General features: G+C 37.2%; 1 protein-coding gene across 1 annotated transcript in view; it reads left to right on the plus strand.

Moving 5' to 3' along the window:
* ASH1L (ASH1 like histone lysine methyltransferase) overlaps positions 1–21,086 on the plus strand; it is a 253,198-nt gene that overhangs the window by 84,364 nt on the left and 147,748 nt on the right. Inside the window, exons 3-4 of the mRNA XM_007948473.1 lie at positions 3,121–3,222; positions 16,228–16,963. Of these exons, the coding sequence (XP_007946664.1) occupies positions 3,121–3,222; positions 16,228–16,963 (838 nt within the window). The remainder of the gene's footprint in view (positions 1–3,120; positions 3,223–16,227; positions 16,964–21,086) is intronic.

A 21,086-nucleotide genomic window follows, 5' to 3' on the forward strand; every position in this document is an offset into this window, starting at 1 on the left:
GTTGGGCAATCCTACTTCTGTAGTAATACTGCCTCAGAAACCCAAGGAGGGGTCTCTATGAGTCCGAGCCTACTCAATGGCACATAACAACAACAACATTTGTAAAATTCTTTGGATTTTATAAAATTCTTTTTGCATTACATTATCTCATTTTGGGATTCTCAACAATCCTGTGAGTAGACTGTTTTTAGTAAACCAAAGTTGGGACACGTTTACTTGTCTAAATCTTATCATTTAATTAGTAGCAGACCAAGGACTCAAACCTAGGACTCCTTATTCCACACTCCATGTACTTAAACTATTACACTTAAGTCTGCATTGCATTCTTTTGTAGGTTTTGAAACATAGATGTATTTTGTTCTCTGTTGAAATGGACGTACTTGTTCTCTAGACGTTACCTTGTTCTTCTCTAGTCACCCAACTGCATAATGGGAATTTTAAAACTGTTTTTCTGGCATAATTGGTGATAATGTTTGCAGATTCTATATGATTTCTGCTGATAGGCCAGTTATAACATGTTTTTTAACATCTTTACCAGGTTGCTACCTCTTGGACGTAAGTCCTTACATCATTTTCTGGTCTTCAGATTGATTGCTATACATCATTACCTAATGTTTATTCAGATATCCTCTTCCTCTTACTGTTCCTATAAGCACTGTTTTTAAATGAAATAAGATCTAGAGCTGATGGTTGCCAAGTCCTAGAGATCTGTATCTCAGGGATACACGTTTATTTCCCTCAAGTATGAAATATTGCTAACAACAGTTCTGCTCTGTATAAACAGAGAATTCAAATGGACTTTTAAATATAACATATGAGTCCCTTCTTGAATTAAGTTTTATTCCAATCTCCTGTTAAATCCTAAAAATAAGCTGCTGGCCTCCAGTACTTTCAGGAAATGAAAATGGCTCAGAAGCTAAGTGAGCTAAGCCATCTCTCTCTCAATTGTTTCAGTTTCTCAGGAATTGCTGTACAATGCTGCCAATAACGATCTCCGGGGATCTGACCCCCATTCCATCTCCCACTGCCTCCTCTGCAGCTCCAGATGGCACCAAAAGAAGGAGCTTTGAAGAAAGTGCCTGTACCCTCTTTTACCCTGAGGCGGGTGAGGCCAGGCAGGGTGATTCTCAGGATATCCTGATGATCAAAGGTATAGTTGAAGCCTTCATCAAGACTTTCTTGAAGATGACCAAGAAATTTAGGAAACATTATCAAATAGCCTAGGAACTGAAGATGGAGCTCAAGAAATGGATGGCATAAATGCCACCTGAAATGTGTAATACATGATGAAATACAAGACCCTTAAATAAGCTCATTGAGGTTAGAGACTATTAAAATATTTTTATATCTCCCCCTCCCTCCACAATGTCTTTCATACTGAGCATATAAATTGTACTCAATAAATACTAGTTTATGACTGAGAAAAAAAGACTATAAAATGTGTTTTCAAGCCCCTTCTGCCCTTAGTACTTAAGATTATTTACCCATTCATCAGTAATGAGTATAAAGAGAATTCAGTGATGTCTCAAGATTCTTGTCTTCTGTCTTGACTGTATCTGGATAGGAAGTATATATCTGTCCAGTAAATGAATTTTTCAGTATTAATATTTAAAGTATCTTCACTGATGTCCAGGCTTTTACTTCTTAGTGTTTACTGTGATATTTAGCTCTGTAGTAGAAATTTATCTGAACTACACTTTAGGGAAATTTATTGTACTGTTAGTTTTTAAAATCCCTTTTGTGTCTGTTTTTTTATTCAATAATAAACAATCTTGCCTCTTGAATAGATCTTGCATCAGTCATCACTGTGTTTCAGAAATAAGAAGTACTATAACAACATCAGTTTCCCAGAAACATAACTTGTTACTCTTGATTGACAACCCACATCTCATCTGAACAATGCTACCAGCAACCTACTAAGAGAGTATTTACAGTGATGTGATTTAAGATATCCTTAATTAAAACAAAGCTCATAGTTTACTGTTTCTGGTAGAAAAAGGGAAATACTAGAAACCTATCTTCATTCAGTTCTTCTGTCCCCTAGTTGTCATTCAGTGGATTACTTCATTAAACAGTTAACTCTTATTTAGAGAAAAATCTTAAAAATCTTATCTTCAGTTGTTTTATTCCTTGTACCACTTTGTGCTTCCACTTATATGTAAAGCTTTTTGTTGTCATTTTTTTCCTCAAGTTAAAAGTGAACATTTTCAGAATGCTACTAGTTTTTTGACAAATACGTGGTAGATGTTCATCATGTATTCTCAGCAGATGGCTTTTCAAGTTGTAAGAAAACCAATATCAGAACCAAGTTTTGTGGACCCCCCCCCCCATCTCCACATCACTTCAGGAAAATAATCTTTCCTGAACATTTTTCTCCTAAGCAAGAGATGTGTTTAATTATGCTGCATTGATTTGGGTCTTGGGTAAAAATATCAGATTTTTTAAAAAGAAATGTGAGTTTCTTATCTTCAGGAGCTTTATTGTATATAGCCTGGAAAAAAGTATATAATTTAAAGGAGGTTTGTTCTATTCTGTGGTTAAATTAATCACCAATTCTTCCAGAATGTACCATAGAGGAAAAAAACAGAATGTGAAAACCATCACTCTGGATTGGATAGGATGTGTGAATCTGAGGTCTAACCCTAAATTTTCATGTCTGATTCTATTAATTGAAATGCTCAGATTGGCCCTGCTTTTCACACATCATTTCTTCCTAATAAATTGTATTATAAGTTTTGTTTGTCAGTTTGCAATTTAAATTTGATTCAAGAACAGATTTGACTAGAATATTGTTATTCATTTTTTAATCAATAAATACCCTGTTAGTAATATACTTCATAGTTGTAATACATAAAAACTAAATGAAATATTTTGTTCGTTCTTCTACTAAAACTAGTTTTCCCTCTGCTAATGTAACAGGAGAAATTATGTGTAATGGGACCTGTGGAATTCTGTTTACAAAATCTAGTGTGGTTTGTCCTCTATTGTCAGCTTAAAACTCATATTGTTACAGGGGATGGCAGTGTCAACAACTGAAATATTACAGTTCTAACATAATGATTTAACATTATTTTTAGATTTAAATTTTCCTACGATTTCTGTCTTTTGTCATCTGTGTAGGATCCCAGCCAACCCCAGAGAAGCCATCCCAGCGACCATCAGAAAGCACAAACTGTAGCCCTACCCGAAAGAGGTCTTCATCTGAGAGTACATCTTCAACAGGCAAGTGGTATTTCTTTTACTCAAACTTTCAATATTGTCTACTGTCTGCTGTTCATGAACACATAGAATGGAACTATTTCCTAAACTTACGTATATATGAAATTGTTTAGTAATATGTAATAGTTTCCAAAGTAGCATTCACAGATTTCTGAGATGTGCAAAAAAAATCTATCAGGTTATGAAAAGACCTTCTATTAATAATTATTTTTAACCTCAATGTTTTAATTTTTGTATATTTTTAAATAATATAACTATTAATACAGTAGAACTTTGCACAGAAAGACTCAACATGAGTCTAATCCCCAAATTTGTGGAAATTGATCCAGTCCCTATTTCCACTTCTTCGTTTTTTCACCAACTGCCCTCATGCCACTCTTTCTCTGACCCTTGCCACCTACGGCTAGGTCAGAGCTCACAAGTTAAAATGACACTGTTTCTCAGACTGCCATATAGGTAACGTTAGATGCAAGTTGTTCTATAATTTCCAGATTCTGTGGGATCACCTTTCTTGGCAATGGGTACATACGTGGATCTCTTCTAGTCAGTTGGCCAGATGGCTGTCTTCCAAATCCCTTGACATAACCGAGTGAATGCCTCCAATGGGACATCCATTTGTTGAAATATCTCAATCGGTATTCCGTCAATTCCCGGAGCCTTGTTCTTCGCCAATTCTTTCATTGCAGCTTTGACTTCCTCCTTCTGTTTGCAGCAGTATATTGACAGAGAACTTCAGAGGTGCAAGCTGGATTCAGAAGAGGATGTGGAACAAGGGATATCATAGCTGTTGTGAGATGGATCTTGGTTCAAGTCAAAGAAGACCAGAAAGATGTTTACTTGTGTTTTATTGACTATGCAGAGGCATTTGATTGTGTGGATCATGATAAATTATGGATAACATTGAGAAGAATGGGAATTCCCAAACACTTGATTGTACTCATGAGGAACCTGTACTTGACCAGGAGGCTGTCGTTTGAACGGAACAAGGGAACACTACTGCATGGTTTAAAATCAAGAAGGGAGTGCATCAGGGTTGTATCCTTTCTCCACACTTATTCAGTCTATATGCTGAGCAAATAATCGAGAAGCTGGACTATATGACGAAAATCGTGGCATCAGGATTGGAGGAAGAATCATTAACAACCTGAGATACGCAGACGATACAACTGTGCTTGCTGAAAGTGAGGATGACTTGAGGCATTTACTGATGAAGGTTGAAGAATACAGTCTGTAGTGTGGATTACGTCTCAATATAAAGAAAACAAAAATCCTCACAACTGGACCAAGGAGCAGCATCACAATAAATGGAGAGAAGATTGAGGTTGTCAGAGAGTTCACGTTGCTTGGTTCTACAATCGATGCCAATGGAAGCAGCAGTCAGGACATTAGATGACATGTAGCATTTGGAAGGTCAGCTGCGAAGGAACTGTTTCAAGTGCTTAGGAGCAAGGATGTCTCCTTGAGGACTAAGGTGCACCTGACACAAACCATGATATTTCCAATCACCTCGTATACATGTGAGAGCTGGACAATGAATAAGGAAGACCGAAGAAGAGTTGATGCTTTTGAGTTGTGGTGCTGGTGAAGAATGCTGAAAGTACCATGGACTGCTTAAAGAACTAACAGATCTGTCCTGGAGGAAGTTCACCCGAAATGCTCCTTAGAAGCGAGAATGGCCAGACTTCATCTCACCTATTTTGGTCATGTTGTAAGAAGGGACCATTCCCTGGAGAAGGATGTCATGCTTGCTAGGGAGGAGGTTCGACGAAGGAGGGGGAGGCCTTCAATGAAATGGCTTGACACAGTGGCTGCAATGATGGGCTCAAATATAAGCAGGGATCATGGAGCTGGCATGGGATCGGGCAGTGTTTCCTTCTGCTGTGCATGCAGTTGCTATGAGTCAGAAACGACTCAATGGCACCTAACAACAACAACAACAAAGATTGGGGAGTCTGCATGACACCCCAACCTTCTGCCTTGCTGGCCACCATTACAGTGCTGGTTTCCCTCTACCCCTTCAGGATGCCAGCATCAAGTTCAGGAGTCCACACAGTGCCCTTTCTTTCTGACCTACTGGCTGTTATTGCCACTTTGAGCTCAGTAATTAGGTAGAACAATTCACATAATTCATGGAAAATATACCATACTTACAACTACAGATTTATTATGTTGTTGTTGTTGTTATGTGCTGTCGAGTCAGACCTGACTCATAACGATCCCTCCTTGGGTTTCTGAGGCAATATCAGCTCTGGTAGCATAGTGGCTAAGGCACTTTACTGTTAACCAGAAGGCTGGCATGGCGGTTCAAACCCACCAGCCACTCCTCGGAAGGAAGATGGGGCAATCTACTTCTGTAGTGATACTGCCTGGGAAACCCAAGGAGGGGTCACTATGAGTTGGGTCCGACTCAACAGCACATGACAACAACAACAGCAACATCACTACAGAAGTAGATTGCCCCATCTTCCTTCCGAGGAGCGGCTGGTGGGTTTGAACCGCCAGCCTTCTGATTAGCAATCAAGTGCCTTAGGCACTACACTACCAGAGCTCCCAGATTTATTATAGCCAAAAAATATACAAAGAGACACATAGGGTAGGGTAAAGTCTGGGAGTGTTCTCAATGTGGAACTTTTATGTCCCAAGGAACACATTACCCTCCCAAGAGCAGATGTTTTTATCAACCATGAAAGCCTCTTTGTGTTTAGGGCTTTTATCAGCCAGTCTGAATGATAGGTTAAATCATGCCTCCTGGGGCTACTCAGTGTCAGCTCACCAGGTAAGTGTTCCTGATCTGACTTTCTCCCACTCTTCAACACAGATTTCTCAGGTGTGGCCCAGAAATGCCAGACCAAGATAACCAGATTATTCCAAAGGTTATTTCTCTTGACAAGGGGCATCTTAGTTAGGATAAAACTAGGTCATTTATCCCACAAACATATTTATATTAATTCATAAGTAGATTGAGAGTAGGCTCCCAATTTTCTTTTTACTGGTGGTATGTGTTTACCACCACCTCCTCTCCCAAAAATGGCAGTGATATATAACTGTTTTCTACTTCTACTGATGACTGAAGAGTAAGAAATAATTTTTAATTATGAATGTTGTCAGACGAGATTTGGAATGGAAAGTTCCAGTAGAAGTAATATATATAAAAAGCAGACTAAATAGTGAATTCGAGAAACTAAATAGAGCTAGTTTGGTTATAATAAAGGAGCTCTGGTGACATAGTGCCTTAAGTATTTTACTGCTAACCAGAAGATTGGTGGTTCAAACCTACCAGCCATTCTGTAGAAGGAAGCCTAGGCAATCTACTTCCATAAATATGAGACTAGAATGGTATTTAAAGATCAATCATGTCAAGTCTTAAGAACACTGGAAGCCATTCATAGTTTTTAAGCAATGAATTGACATACCATCTTTTACCTTTCCATCTATGTGTTTTTGATTTGAGATAAATTGTGACTTGTCGTCAGAAAATTTAGCTTTAGTACAAGGCCTCACTGTTGCATTGTATCAATATGAGATTTGTTGAATTTATTTTAACAGTTCTTAAGCTCTCCATGGAGCTCTGACTAAGGCACTTGACTGCTAACCAGAAGGCTGGTGGTTCAAACCCACCAGCCACTCCTGGGAAGGAAGGTTGGGCAGTCTACTTCCCTAGGGGTCGCTATGAGTCAGGTCTGACTCCAAGGCACATAACAATGACAAGATCTCCATTGTACTATTGTGCCAAAGATCTAAGAGATTTTTACATTTTTGAAGCATTGTTTAAAAAAAAAAGAAGTGACAACATATGTGACCTATAATGCCTAAAATATTTACTAGCTGGCCTTTTACAGAAAATTTTCAGTGACCCCTGAATAAAAAAATGAGATTTTTAAAAAATACTTTATTGTATTTTTGTTTAAAATACAGTGAAACTGTTTTCTAGACATGGTGAACATTGATATTGGTTGCATTTTTCACATTGTGTCAACAGTCTAGTTATTTCTTTTTTAATTGTTTCTCTTTCATTGACTTTAAACTCCCTGCACCCCAACTTTATTGTCTATACTTTAAAATGTGTGCTGTCTATTTAGTCTTATGTAAATAATGTTAAAATATTTAAGGGAGGACATCTTTACCTTATGAGCTAAACTATTACTTAGTTTAAAGGTAACTTCAGGGAGTAGTTTAAGTTCAAGGCATGAGGGGTCATTCAGGATAATAGTAGTCTCAGGGACTCCTCCAGCCTCAGCAGGTCCAGTAAGCCTGGATTCTTTATGAATTTGAAATTCTGTTCCACATTTTTCTCTCTTTCTATCAAGATCCATCTATCATGACCCTGATCAGAATGTTTGATAGTAGTAACCAGGCCCCAACTAGTTCTTGTCTAAATGTAGAAGATGCAGTGGCTCATGGAGACAGTTGGTTCTAAAATATGGTTCCTTCTCTGATTCTTCAGTTCCATTCCTTCAAATGAATGAGATGTTGATGAGACATTTATATGAAGAAAATCACCAAAATACTTTAGTATAGAAAAAATAACTAAATTCATGAAGTTGCTCTTACCATGGGACAATTTATTCAATTAAATATTTATTGAAGATTACTATAAATAAGCACTGGGGATACAAACATGAGTAAGATAAAGTTCTGCCCTCAAGGTTTCAGACATAAACACCAATAAACAGTGTAGTAAATGCTATAACAGCACAATGTACAAAATCCTGTAACACACAGTGGAACTTAAGCTCTAACCACTTGGTTTAACTAAAGAAAACATCACTGAAGAAGTGACACATTCACTACTACATCTTGAATTTGATTAAACAAGTAAGACAAGATAAAGAGTGTTCTGGTTACCTACTGCTGCTCTGGCAAGAATATACCACAAATAGGATGGCCTTAACAAACAGGAGTTTATTCTCTTACAGTTTGGAGGCTTTAAGTCCAAATTCAAAGTGCCAGGCCTTAGGGGCTGGGTGAAAGCCCCTCAACCTTGGGTCCAGCTCTGCCTCCTGCTGCTGGCCCACTGGAGCTAGAGGTGTTTATTCACTCAGACAGCTGCTGGCTGCTGAGGCTGACAAACCCAAGGTTGATAAGTAAAAAGGCACAGTCCTGATGTTACCAGACCACACCACAGGCCATTAATTTAAGCCTGTTGTAAGTCCCAACAGCAGACAGAGTATGACAGGCTGCTGAACAACAACACGGCTACATGCAGGGTCCAAGGATGCCATAAGCTAGAGAGCATTCCCCAAGGCTTCTGCTTATATACAGAAAGCAGACCACATTCCCTAAGGCAGCTACTTAGCTGCTCACAGTAAATTCCACTATGGAGTTGATTACCAGTCTCATCATGGGGAATACTACATCTGGCTGCCCAGCCACTCAACCAGGCCCAGCCAAGTTGACAGACAAACTAAACTATCACAGAGAGTAAGAATGTGTTTATCACAGTGACAGTAGTCCATCCAAAGTAAGGCATAAAACCATTAAATAGCATGTTGTCTTTAGAAAAAAAAAAAAAAGTCATTTGATATACTAGTATGCAAGAGGTGTTATGTGACGTTGTTGTGCTGTTGAGTCAAACCCAACTCATAGCGACCCCTCCTTGGGTTTCCGAGGCAGTATAACTATGAACGTGGGTTACCCCATCTTCCTTCTGAGGAGTGGCTGGTGGGTTTGAACCACCAGCCTTCTGGTTGGCAGTCAAGTGCCTTAGGCACTATGCTACCAGAGCTCCTAAATTGCAGAATAGTAAGCCTTAAGAAAAGTTATTTTTAAAGTTCTTACCATTGAATCAGCTCTTGAGTAAAAACAGTGTTGTTGCTACTGGTACTATTAGACCTCCATCCGTTATTGTTATGAGGATAAAGAGGTGAGAATTAGGTCAAAATGGAGGGAAACAGCAAAAATTGGTACAGAATAAAAGGAAGATTGGAAAGGTTGATAGGTTCATCTGATGAGTAAACCTTGAACCGTTGCTGAATGCTAGACCTAACAACGACAATATCTAATCTGCTGTTAATCACATTCAGTGAAATTTCATTTCAGATATTATATTTTTCTTCTCTAAAAGTTACATTTCATTTTTTAAAATATTTCTACTGCTGTCTCCACTATGTTTTTTTTCCTTTAAATTCTCTAATATACTAGTTTTAATATACTTGTCTGCTAGTTCCTTCACATGTCATTTCTGTGGCAATTACATTGACTGAATTTTCTGCCTGTTTATGAGTCACATTTACTTCTTGGCATGTCTGTTAGTTTTTGTTAAATGCTGGACATTGTGATATTAAATTGTTAAGTGTTTGGATTTTGTTGTCTTTCTTTAAAAAGTGTTCAGGTTTGTTTTGAAAGTCAGCTGGGTTACTTGTCCTGGTGATCTACTTCTGAAAGGTCTCAACCATTAAAAACTGTATGTTATGTAGTTCTGCACAAGAGGTCACCATGTGTCAGAATCAACTCAAGGAAGCTTTTGGTTTGGTTTTTTGGAACAGTCTAATCCTCAGAGTTCTGTTTTTAATCTTTATCAGGGTTGTTCTTATATAAAGGAGCTCTGGTGCTGTAGTGTTAGGGCATTTGGCTGCTAACCAGAAGGTCAGTTATTTGAACCCATTAGCCACTCCAAGGAAGAAAGATGAGGCAGTCTGCTTCTGTAAAGATTTACAGCCTTGGAAACAAAATGGGAATTGCTGTGAGTCAGAATCAATTCGATGGCAGTGAGTATAGTGATGGCTCTTATAGCTTTTTTTGTTAAGATAGTTTATCCCTGCTAAGATGTGAACATTTTGGCGTCTCCACAATTGCACCAGTGAACATTTTGGCGTCTCCACAATTGCACCAAAGGATTACCAAGAAATCTACACTCTGGATAAAGACTTAAATGTTCCACTGCTGAGTAGAAGCTCTCGGAATTTTTCAGTTTACAACTCCCTGGGTCTTTTGTTATTGTTGTTAGGTGGCTTCTAGTTGATTGCAGCTCATAGCAACCCAACATAAAATAGAATGAAACACTGCCCAATCCTGTGCCATCCTCACAATTGTTGCTATGTTTGAGCCCATTTTAGCAGCCACTGTATAGATCTATCTTGTTAAACATCCTCCTCTTTTCTGTTGACCCTCTACTTTAGCATAGTGCCTAAGGCACTTGACTGCTAACCAGAAGGCTTATGGTTCAAACCCACCAGCCACTCCTCAGAAGGAAGGTTGGGCGATCTACTTCCATAATGATACCGCCTTGGAAACCCAAGGAGGGGTCGCTGTGAATGGGCTCGATGGCACATAACAACAACAACTACTACTTTACTACGCATGATATCCTTCTCCAGGGACTAGTCCCTCCTGATAACATGTCCAAAGTATGTGAGACAAAGTTTCACTGTCCTTGCTCGTAAGGAACATTCTGGTTGGCTGTACTTCTTGAAAGACAGATTTATTCGTTCTTCTGGCAGTTCATGGTATATTTAATATTCTTCATCAACACATTGAACTTATGAAATACTAATAAAATTTATTCAAAATGAAATCCAGGGAGAAAAATAGACTGACAGAAGAATGAATAGAACTTCAGTGGCCTGTGGTCCAGTATCAAGGGTACTAACATGCATGAAATTGGATTCCCATAAAAAGGGAGTTGAATATAGAAAGCATTTGAAAGAAATGATGTTCAGTAATTTTCCAAATTTAATGAAAGTTATAAACCCACAGATCTAATACCTCCACAAACAAGCAGGATACACACAGAGAGATACATCAAAGCATATTGTTAGCAAATTTATAAAACCTACTGATAAGGAGAAAATATTAAAATTAATCAGCCCCCCCAAAAAAATATTACATAAAGAGAAACATTGCAATGAGTTATAGCAAAGCTATTGTCAAAAGTTTTGCAAACCATGCAATAGAATGATGTATTTTAAGTGCTCAAAGAAAAAAAACATCAATGTAAAATTCTGTAAGAAATAAAAATATCCTTCACAAAGGAAGGCAAATAAAACATTATCAGTAAACGTAAGCTGAAAAACTTTGTTGCCAGCAGTCTTATACTACCAGAAGTACTAAAGGAAATCTTTCAAAAAGTTTATTTTCTTTTATTTCATATTTCACCTCAATAAAGTTAATTGTTTTTTAGAAAGTTATGTCTAAAGCATAGTGTTTGGCATCATAACGTGGAGAAGATCAAAGACACCAGTGAAAACAAATTCTTAAATTAGAAATTAGGAAAGTGGAAACAATTCAGAAAATTAACTGTGATATTTGTGGAGGGTGCAAATGGTTAAATGTTTGACTACTAGCTGATAGGTTGGTGGTTCAAACCCACCCAGAGGCACCTGGAAAACAAACCTAGTGATCTGCTTCAGGCAAGGTCACAGCTCACAAAAGAATAACTCAAAATGTATCAGAGACCTAAATGTTAAAGCTAACAATATGAAGTTCTTGGAAGGTAATTTAGGAGCAAAACACAATTATAAATTCACATACAGCAGAAATCAAATTAGATAACTGGTACCTCATAAAAATTAAATACTTAGTGCACCTCAAAAAACCTTTCTCAAAATAGTATAAAGACAGCCTGTAGACTGGGAAAAAATCTTTAGGATTGATATATCTGATGATAACAGTTCAAACTCTAAAATATATAGAAAACTTAACAAGAGGAAGATAAACAACCCAGTTAAAAAAATATGCAAGGTACATGAATAGACATTTCACCAAAGAGGATATTCAAGCAGCCAATAAACATGAAAAGATGTTCATGATCATTAGCTATTCGATAGATGCAAATCAAAATCCAATAAAATATCATTTCACCCCTGCTTAAATGTCACTGATGAAATAAAAAAACAAATGCCAAAATATCAGAGATTAAAAAAATAATAATAATAATGCTGCCAAGGATATGGGGCACTTGGAACTCTTAGCCATTGCTGGAGGGATTGTGAAGTAGTACAACCACTAAGGAAAACAGTATGGTGCTTATTCCAAAAATTAGAAGTAGAACTACCTTATGATACAGCAGTCTCACTTCTGGTTTCCTCTAGAGATCTAATACTAAAGACACAGACATAATAATGCACAACTATTTCATTGTACCACTATAGCAAAAAGAAACCACTAAGTGCCTCTTGGCAGATGAATAGAAAATAGAATTTAAATTTAGTACATATAATGAAATACTATGCAGCCATAACAAATAATGATGAGTTCTCAAAATGCAACTTGGATGCATCTGGAGGACATTATGCTGAGTGAAATAAGTCAATCACAAAAACACAAACTACTGTGTGACTTCACTGGTATAAAAGGACAAGAATAGGTATTTACATACTGAAAGCAGTGTTGACAGGTTATGCCATGGATGGCTAGGGATCGCTCTGTAGATTGTAGACATTTAATACTTTCAGTGATAAGAAAGGTAACACCAAACATGGGTGAATTGTCTACAACTTGACTAAGGTATAAGATGTCACTAAAAAGTATATAAGAAAAAAGGATGTTTTTGGTAAATGCTGTGACCTATACAGCATTCCACCAACAGCAGTTAACAGGCAGAAAATAATGAGTGTGATTATGTTTGTGTGTGTGCATACAAGTGTATGGGTATGTATGCAAGTGTATAGATATATTATATATGCACAATAAAACACATGGTGGCACAAACACAGATATATCTTAGACTTAACCAAACACAGGATTGTGTTACAAGATCTGAAAGCTTCAGACCATAGTCTCTTGTAGTAACTCAGTCAGTTGGCATAATATAGTACATGAAGTTTATATTTTACATCCCTGTATGGTCGCTAACATCTTGGGTCATAACTGCTTGTGAACAGCCATTTGAGATACAATTATTGGTCTCTCCATCTGGAGTAAAAGAGAAAGAAGGAAACCAAAGATTCAGAGAAGAAACTAGTCCACGGGACTAACAGTCGACACAAACAGTGGCCTCAACTACCCTGAAACCAGAAGAGCTGGTAGATGCCAGCTGGGAATACAATAGCTGGATCCTGGTAAAATGGGAGCAAAATGTGGGACAAAATTTGGTTCTTAAAAAATCCAGTCTTAGTGGAACAGGTCAGACTGGAAGACTTCCCAAGACTGTATTGCCCTGAGTTACTCTTTTAAACCTTAAACCAAAAGTATTCTATAAGGTCGTATTTTAGCTGATTTACAGATTGGATCATAAAATAAACTTTATCACCCTATGCGCCTTTAAAAACTCATCTATATGAAACCAAATGATCAATATTTATTTTAAGGCAAAGACAAGAAGGCAAGTGAGCAGCAAAACTAGATTGCTGAAAACAAAACCACCAGAACAGAAATAATGAGAAACTTGACACACTGTGAAAAATATAACCAATGTCACTGAACAACTTGTATAGAAATAGTTAAATGGGAACCTAGCTTGCTTTTTAAATGGATCAAAAACACAATGAAATATTATTTATATTAGAAAAGTGACAGCCTTGAAAAACATTTGGAGCAGTTCAAATCTGCACACAGGGTCTTCTATGGGTCAGAATCAACTCCATGGGAACTACCAAAAGCTCTAGGGGAATGGCTCAGGGAAGAAGTTTCAAACAATTTGTAAGTTTTAAATTCATCATATGGCTTAAATATGTTTGGTATCTCAGAGCAGATGATGATAGAGAAGAGGAAGCAAAATAATTTTTGTTAATTTTGAGCTTAGGATTCATTCTTCAGCTACGTATTTATAAAAATGGTGTGATCTAACCATTGACCTCCTGTAACTTCACAAGGGGAAGGAAGATCATTATCTGCATCAACAGCCCAAGGCTGATTCCTATGAGACAGATCACACATTCCTCTACCCTGCTACCTTTTATCCAATTCTAACACCAACTGCCCCTCCCACAGCACTCTCTACTTATCTGCTGGGTTCCATAATTCATTGTAGTGGCCACACAGAACTCACAGGCAGTACTCATGATTACAGGATTTATTTAGGGGGAAAAAAAACTCACTGCCTTGGCATCAGAGCCAACTCATAACGACCCCTTTTGGTTTTCTAAGGCAGTCTCATTATGGAAGTAGATTGCCCAACCTTCCTTCCAAGGAGTAGCTGGTAGGTTTGAACCACCAGCCTTCTGGTTAGCAGTCAAGTGCCTTAGGCACTACACCACCAGAGCTCCTTTCTTTGGAAATATCAGATAACAATTCGGGATTAGAAATGAGTCAAGATCCAAGCTGTGCTATGTACACATAATGGAATGCTATGCAGCACTAAAGAATAATGTAGAGTCTGCAAAACACTGCATAATATGGATGTACTTGGAGGACATTATGCTGAGTGAAATAAGTTAATCACAGAAGGACAAATGTAGGATTAGTTCGTTGTGGAGGGTCAAGGAAAGGTTTATATATGGATAGAAACTTTCTTTGTTGGTTGCCGGGGCTGAGAGGGGTGGGGAGGGAACACTGCAAAAAAAAAATAATAATAATAATGCATTGACCCATGCCACTTTAGTTTTGTGTATTTCACTATACATAAATTATATTTAAATAAAATGCATTTTTAAAAAAATGAGTCAAGATACAGTTCTTCCATCAGGGCAGTCTCTTCTCAGCAGTGCCCACAGGCATGCCTCTCTCTGGCCCTCAGTTTGTCAGCCCCTGAGCCCCTTGGCCTTTGTCCTACTCAGGCACTTGTTACAAAGCTCTTAGCTCTGCTAATAGGTGTCCTGAGAGGCACCCTACTTCACCAGCAAGCCTTGGCCTGAAGGCTCTCAGCTTTCTCATTCTGTGGTCTGGGAAGCTCACTGCTCTGTCTCCTGCCAGTCTCTTGGTTCTGCTGCCACCATTTCTCTGCTATTTCTCATTTCTCCCCTTCTCCAGTGTCACAGCTCTATCTCCTGCTAACGGTTCAGCACTGGGCTTCCAGGTCCAAAGGATGCACTCCTTTCCTGGCTCTCACTTCTTGATGGTAGTGAGCTATTCCACCCTGCCCCCACTCTAGAATTGGCCCTCTTTTGAGCCTAGCAGGATTGTAAAATTGATCAGTCCTACATTAGAGTTCCATATACCTTATTTGTATGGTCCCACCCCTACAACGGTGCCAAGCCCCTTATTTATTAGCAATCTATCTAATTCCCTTGGTGCTATGTACATAATTTACATTACTAGCAAGGTATCCAGTACCCTTGGTGTGCCACAGGCACCTCACATTTGCGTAGTACCACCCATTCACTTGGTGGGAGTCATAAAGACTACTGATAAAAGGGCTATACCAATCAATTAACCACACCAGAATATTATACCTTGGTCTTGGAAGTAACCAAGTAAATTTATATAGTCTCCACCTTCTTGTTTTATTGCTTGAGACTTATAACATTAAACCAAAAGTTAGAAGTGTTACTAGTCCTAGGAAAGGAGTAGTATGATCATTCTTAATAGGGGACCTAATTTAATAGGGTGATAACCTTGCTATAAGCAAAAGATAACCAAATCATTGGACCACTAAAATAATAAGGATTATGGAAGATCATTTAGTTCCTATACAGGCTTTCTATATTAGTTTATACAGATTTTTTTCATCTGTTTTAATTTTAAAGCCTTCCCCAGGAAGAGAGTTTCACTTTTAGAAAAAGTACTAAACTGAAAATATCAGTTATAATTAAAGCTGTTTTTTCAATACTTTGTTATTAAGTGCTTTAGATGGTAGTGAGTTGTTTTTTGTTTAATTGGACCTTAACTTTTAAAGTAATGAACTATTTTTTTCTGTTTCCCATCTCACAAAGTGAGAATTTTTTTTTCTGTTCCATCTGCGTAATACTGGGAAAATATGAGCCAATTTTTATTTTATTATGCTAACTGCAATGTAACTTATTCAGAAAAATTAAAGATAAACTTATCTGTGAAAGATAGCTGTGGGTGGTATTATAATGTTTTATCTCGTACAAAATAGAGCCATATTTTTTGTTTCTTTTACTTTGTAAAAAACATTCCTTTAACTAGGTTTATTCAACTTTCATCTGTGCCATTTGTTTGTTTCTTTAGTGAATGGAGTTCCCTCTCGAAGTCCAAGATTGGGTGCTTCTATGGATGACCCTGTGGATAGTCTGCTACAGCGGATAGTACAGCATGAGGACCAAGAGCCTGTGGAGAAAAATATTGATGGTGTGATTTCCACTGCTTCTGTACCACCTTCCTCCAGTCCAGGCCATAGTCATAACAAGGAGCGAATCCTGGGAAAATCAGACAGCCTTCTAGTGCCTACAATCCCCAGTGACTCTTGCAGTAATAATAACATCTCACTCATTTCTGAAAAGATGCCAAGCAGCTGTTCCCCCCTTCATATCAAGAGAAGTGTAGTGGAAGCTATGCAGCGCCAAGCTCGGAAAATGTGCAATTACGACAAAATCTTGGCCACCAAGAAAAACCTGGACCATGTCAATAAAATTTTAAAAGCCAAAAAACTTCAAAGACAGGCCAGGACAGGGAATAATTTTGTGAAACGCAGACCAGGTCGACCTCGGAAATGTCCCCTCCAGGCTGTGGTATCAATGCAAGCATTCCAGGCAGCCCAATTTGTCAGCCCAGAATTGAGTGAAGAAGGAGGGGCATTGCACCTAGGTCCTGATACAGTTACAGATGTCATTGAGGCTGTTGTTCAGAGTGTAAATCTGAATCCAGAAGATAAGAAAGGGTTGAAGAGGAAAAGTTGGCTGTTAGAAGAACAGTCCAGAAAAAAGCAGAAGCCATTACTAGAGGAAGAACAAGAGAATAATAAAAGGTAATTACTGAGTAGAGGAAATGAGCTTCATACAACTGTACCATGTTGATGTGTAGGTTAACTTTTGAATTAATCTTACACCCTTTCCCTTTTTACTGTATATATGTACTTTTCTCTGATCTTTAAAAAAAAAAAAAATTTACTTATTTATGGCTTTTCCCGATTATAAATAATTAAGAAGCAAGGGAGATGCCACAATCTAGTTCAGTCTCCTTACTTTACAGGTGAGGAAATTAACACTTAGAGAGATTATGTGCTTCCTCCCATATAGAGCTATATAGCTGGAATTGTTTTTACTATCACACTATATCTGTGCATTCAACTTTCTATCCTATCATCAAATACATTTTAAATCCAATTTTTTTCTCAGCTTTTAAATATTTCAGCATATTTATTTTCTTCATAGTTTTAATATTTATGTTTTAATATTTTTCAAAATAAAAAATTGCCTAAAGACCATTTAATCCTTTGATGTGTGTCCATTAGATTCTTTTCCTTAAGGTAGACTGATAATAGTGTAAATGGCTTTTCTTTTACTGATGGTCAGTCTCACTCACATTGTAACCTCATTCATAGAGAAATAGAAATTAAAACTGCAATGAGATGAATTCCTGTAAGTAGAATTAATGAGCCAAAGGCTAAGTATGTTTTAAGACTTTTGATATATGTTGTTAATTTCCCCTCTTGAAAAGTACACCAGTTTACACTTCTGCTGAAATTATACAAAAATAATTGTATAGTATTTCCCTCAACTCTTACATGCTCTGGATATACTCAATTTCTTTATATCTTTCCCAGTCTTATATGGGTAAAATATATTTCCTAAATGTTATAATTACACTCATATATTAGAGAAGATTGGCATTTGTTTATATTGCTTATCATTTTTTCCTGTTATTTTTTAATTGTTCATTATACGTAGAATATTAACCCTTAGTGTTTGTATTGTAATATTTACGTTGTTTATTATCTCTTGTCATATGTCAAAAAGCAGTTAAATATATCAGGCTTTTTCTTTATGCCTTTGTAAATCTGCATAAAGAGTCTTTTCAGGCTCTAAGATTATAAAATAACCACTTAATTCTTTCCTAAAGAACTTAAGGGAATTTAAAATTTCAAGTGTAGTACCTGCTTATTCAAATAAATTATCTGTATACTCATTCAAAAACTAAAATTTCTCTTCATATGACCACCATTTCCTGTCTAATCTCTTCTTCTGTCCATAGGTAAGATTGGTAACCATATACTGATCATCATTTTATACAGTTTCTTACATTTTTTTTTTTTACAAGTACGTGAATATGCAACGTGTCGTTTTATATAAGTGAAAACATACTACATATTTAATATTGTAATTTAACTATTTCTCTTGATATATCTGGGAGACCTTTTGGTCACATATATAGAAATACCTTGAAAGAATGGTAATCTATGATAAAAATATCTCATAATTTAATTATTCTCCTTTGATGTAGTGCATCTTGCTTTTTATTTTTAGCTTTTGCTCTTTAAATCACTTGAAATTTACTTTTGTATAAAATATGGTATGTTTTCTTCCCAAATATTTAATTGGTAGCTTACCAGCATTTATTGATTGATTTATCTTTACCCTACTTACTTGAAATGACACCTTTATCATATTCTTTTAAATCTTTGAGACTTAGGGCCATTTAAAAAGTAGTTTTATATAGAAGTTCTGGTAAGATGGCAGAATAGGCAGACAAACTACACAGACCGTCTTCAGCAAAGACAAGGGGAACCAATTAACATAGATACAGAAGATAATCCTGGAGGCCTGAGCTTTGAAAGGAAGGATACAGAAGTGGACTAAACTCCAACTAGTAGAACAACCTGCATGAGAACACCAGAAAAGGAAATCTACGGACTGGCAGTCTGTCAGCGATCCTGATGGCACAGACAACTTGGATATTGCCAAGTGGTGTTGGGACCTAAGAATTAACCTAAAAATCAGTCCTGCTAACCAGGGGCTGCATGGAAGACTGCACTGGTGGCTGGTAAATAAAAGAGGAAACAGCAAAAAGGGAGACAGGCTGAGCTGTGCACTTTTGACAGTCTAGTGTACACAGCCATTTTGAATATTTACAAGTGGTTCGACCATTTTGGATATTTAAAGCTACAGTGTTCTCTCAGATTCCAGGGACCTAAGAATAGCCTTCACTTGCTGGGGATCACAAGGACATTCGGACACAAACAACTAGAGAGTTAACAGAGATCTAAATACAATGTCACAATGTCTCAGAGACAAAAAGACCATCACGGTCCACACAAAGAAGCAATATAAAGTGGTAGAAGCAAGACAGTAGAATACAGACCCAGAACACATCCCTGAGAAAGAGGCAGCATTGGAACTCTCTGATAAGGAATTCAAAAGAATTATACTTAGATATCTTCAAAGGATTGAGAGTCAGAGCAAGGAAAGCACTGACAAAATAAAAGAAAACACAAACAAAACCTTAGAACAATTTCAGAAGAAAGTACAAGAGCATAATGACAATATAAATGAAACATTAGAAACAATACAAAATCTACAGATAGAATTCCAGAAGATTAATACTAAATTTTCAGAAACGGATAACACGTTGAAAGGGCAAAGAGGTAGAATCAAATCAATGGAAGACAGAACTAATGATGTTGAAGACAAATACCTGAATACTTCTTTAGAAAAAGATCAGTCAGAACAAAGATCAAAACAAAATGAGGAAAGCCTATGGTTCATTTGGGATGCCATCAAGAGGAATAACCTACATGTAATTGGAATTCCAGAACAGGAAGAGAAAAAGAAAACCACTGAATAAATTGTCCAAGATTTATTGGAAGAGAACTTCCCTGATATGATTAAAGATGGGAATATATCCATTTAGGAAGTCCAGCAAATGCCAAACATTATAGAACCCAAAAGAAAATCACCAAGACATCATGAAGCTCATCAAAACCAAAGCCAAAGAAAGAATCATGAAAGCAGCACCAGAAGAACTAATAGTTACCTGCAAAGGACAACAATAAGAATAAGCTCTGATTTCTCCGCAAAAACCATGCAAGCGAGAAGGCAATGGCATGGTATTTATAAAACCCTGAAAGAGAGAACTTTCCAATGAATTATACACCCAGCAAAATTGTCCCTCAGATATGATGGTGAAATTAGATTTCCAGATATGCAGAAATTAAGGAAATTTGTTAAAACCAGACCAATCTTAAAAGAGATACTAAAGGGTATCCTTTGAACAGAGAACCAATAATAGCAACCAGCAACCAACTATTAATGCACAATATGACATAACCCAGAAAACAACAAATCTATGGACATATCCAAAGTAAAATAACCTTACAAGTTTGTAAACAGGGAACAGAGGCATCAGTTGGCAAATGAGGACAACTATAAACCAAAACGATGGGAAAAAAAATAATGTCGTTACAGAACTTCTAAATGGTGGGGAAGTCAAGAGAGTTACAAGATAGAATGGACTGTTCTAAACTTGGGGAGAAAATTATAAATCACAGGGTAACTCCCCCAAAAAAATAATAAACCTTCACATTACAATAAAAAAGAGAACAAGCACAACTATTCAGCAAATACTAAAACAACACCAACAAAGGAAATGATAGCATGACTCATAAACATAATGAGCTCAGCACAGAAAATTATATGGAATAAAGAAACCAAGAACACCATGAAAAACACATTAACAGAATGACAGCAACCAGTTCATACTTGTCGATAATTACACTGAATGTCAATTGATTAAATCCGCCACTCAAAAGATGGAGAGTTGCAGACTGGGTAAGAAAACATACGCCATCAATATGCTGTCTACAAAAGACACACCTTAGAGACAAGGACAAAAATAAACTAAAAATCAAAAGTTGGTAAAAGATATATCAAGCAAATGGCAATCAAAAAAGAGCCAGACCAAGAGGGACCGAGTTGTTGAACCTGTGAGCTTGGGACCATAGTCACGGGGGACATCAAGCTCATTGGCATAGCATACTACACAAAACATTGTTCCACCTCCTACTTTGGCGAGTAGCAACTGGGATCGTAAAAGCTAGCAAGCTGCCATCTAGATGCAACGATGGGTCTCTCCTCGACAAGAGCAAAGAAGAA

This window comes from Orycteropus afer, unplaced genomic scaffold (genome assembly GCF_000298275.1).
Source record: "Orycteropus afer afer isolate SDZICR_OR568_19922 unplaced genomic scaffold, OryAfe1.0 scaffold00217, whole genome shotgun sequence".
Lineage (NCBI taxonomy): Eukaryota > Metazoa > Chordata > Mammalia > Tubulidentata > Orycteropodidae > Orycteropus > Orycteropus afer.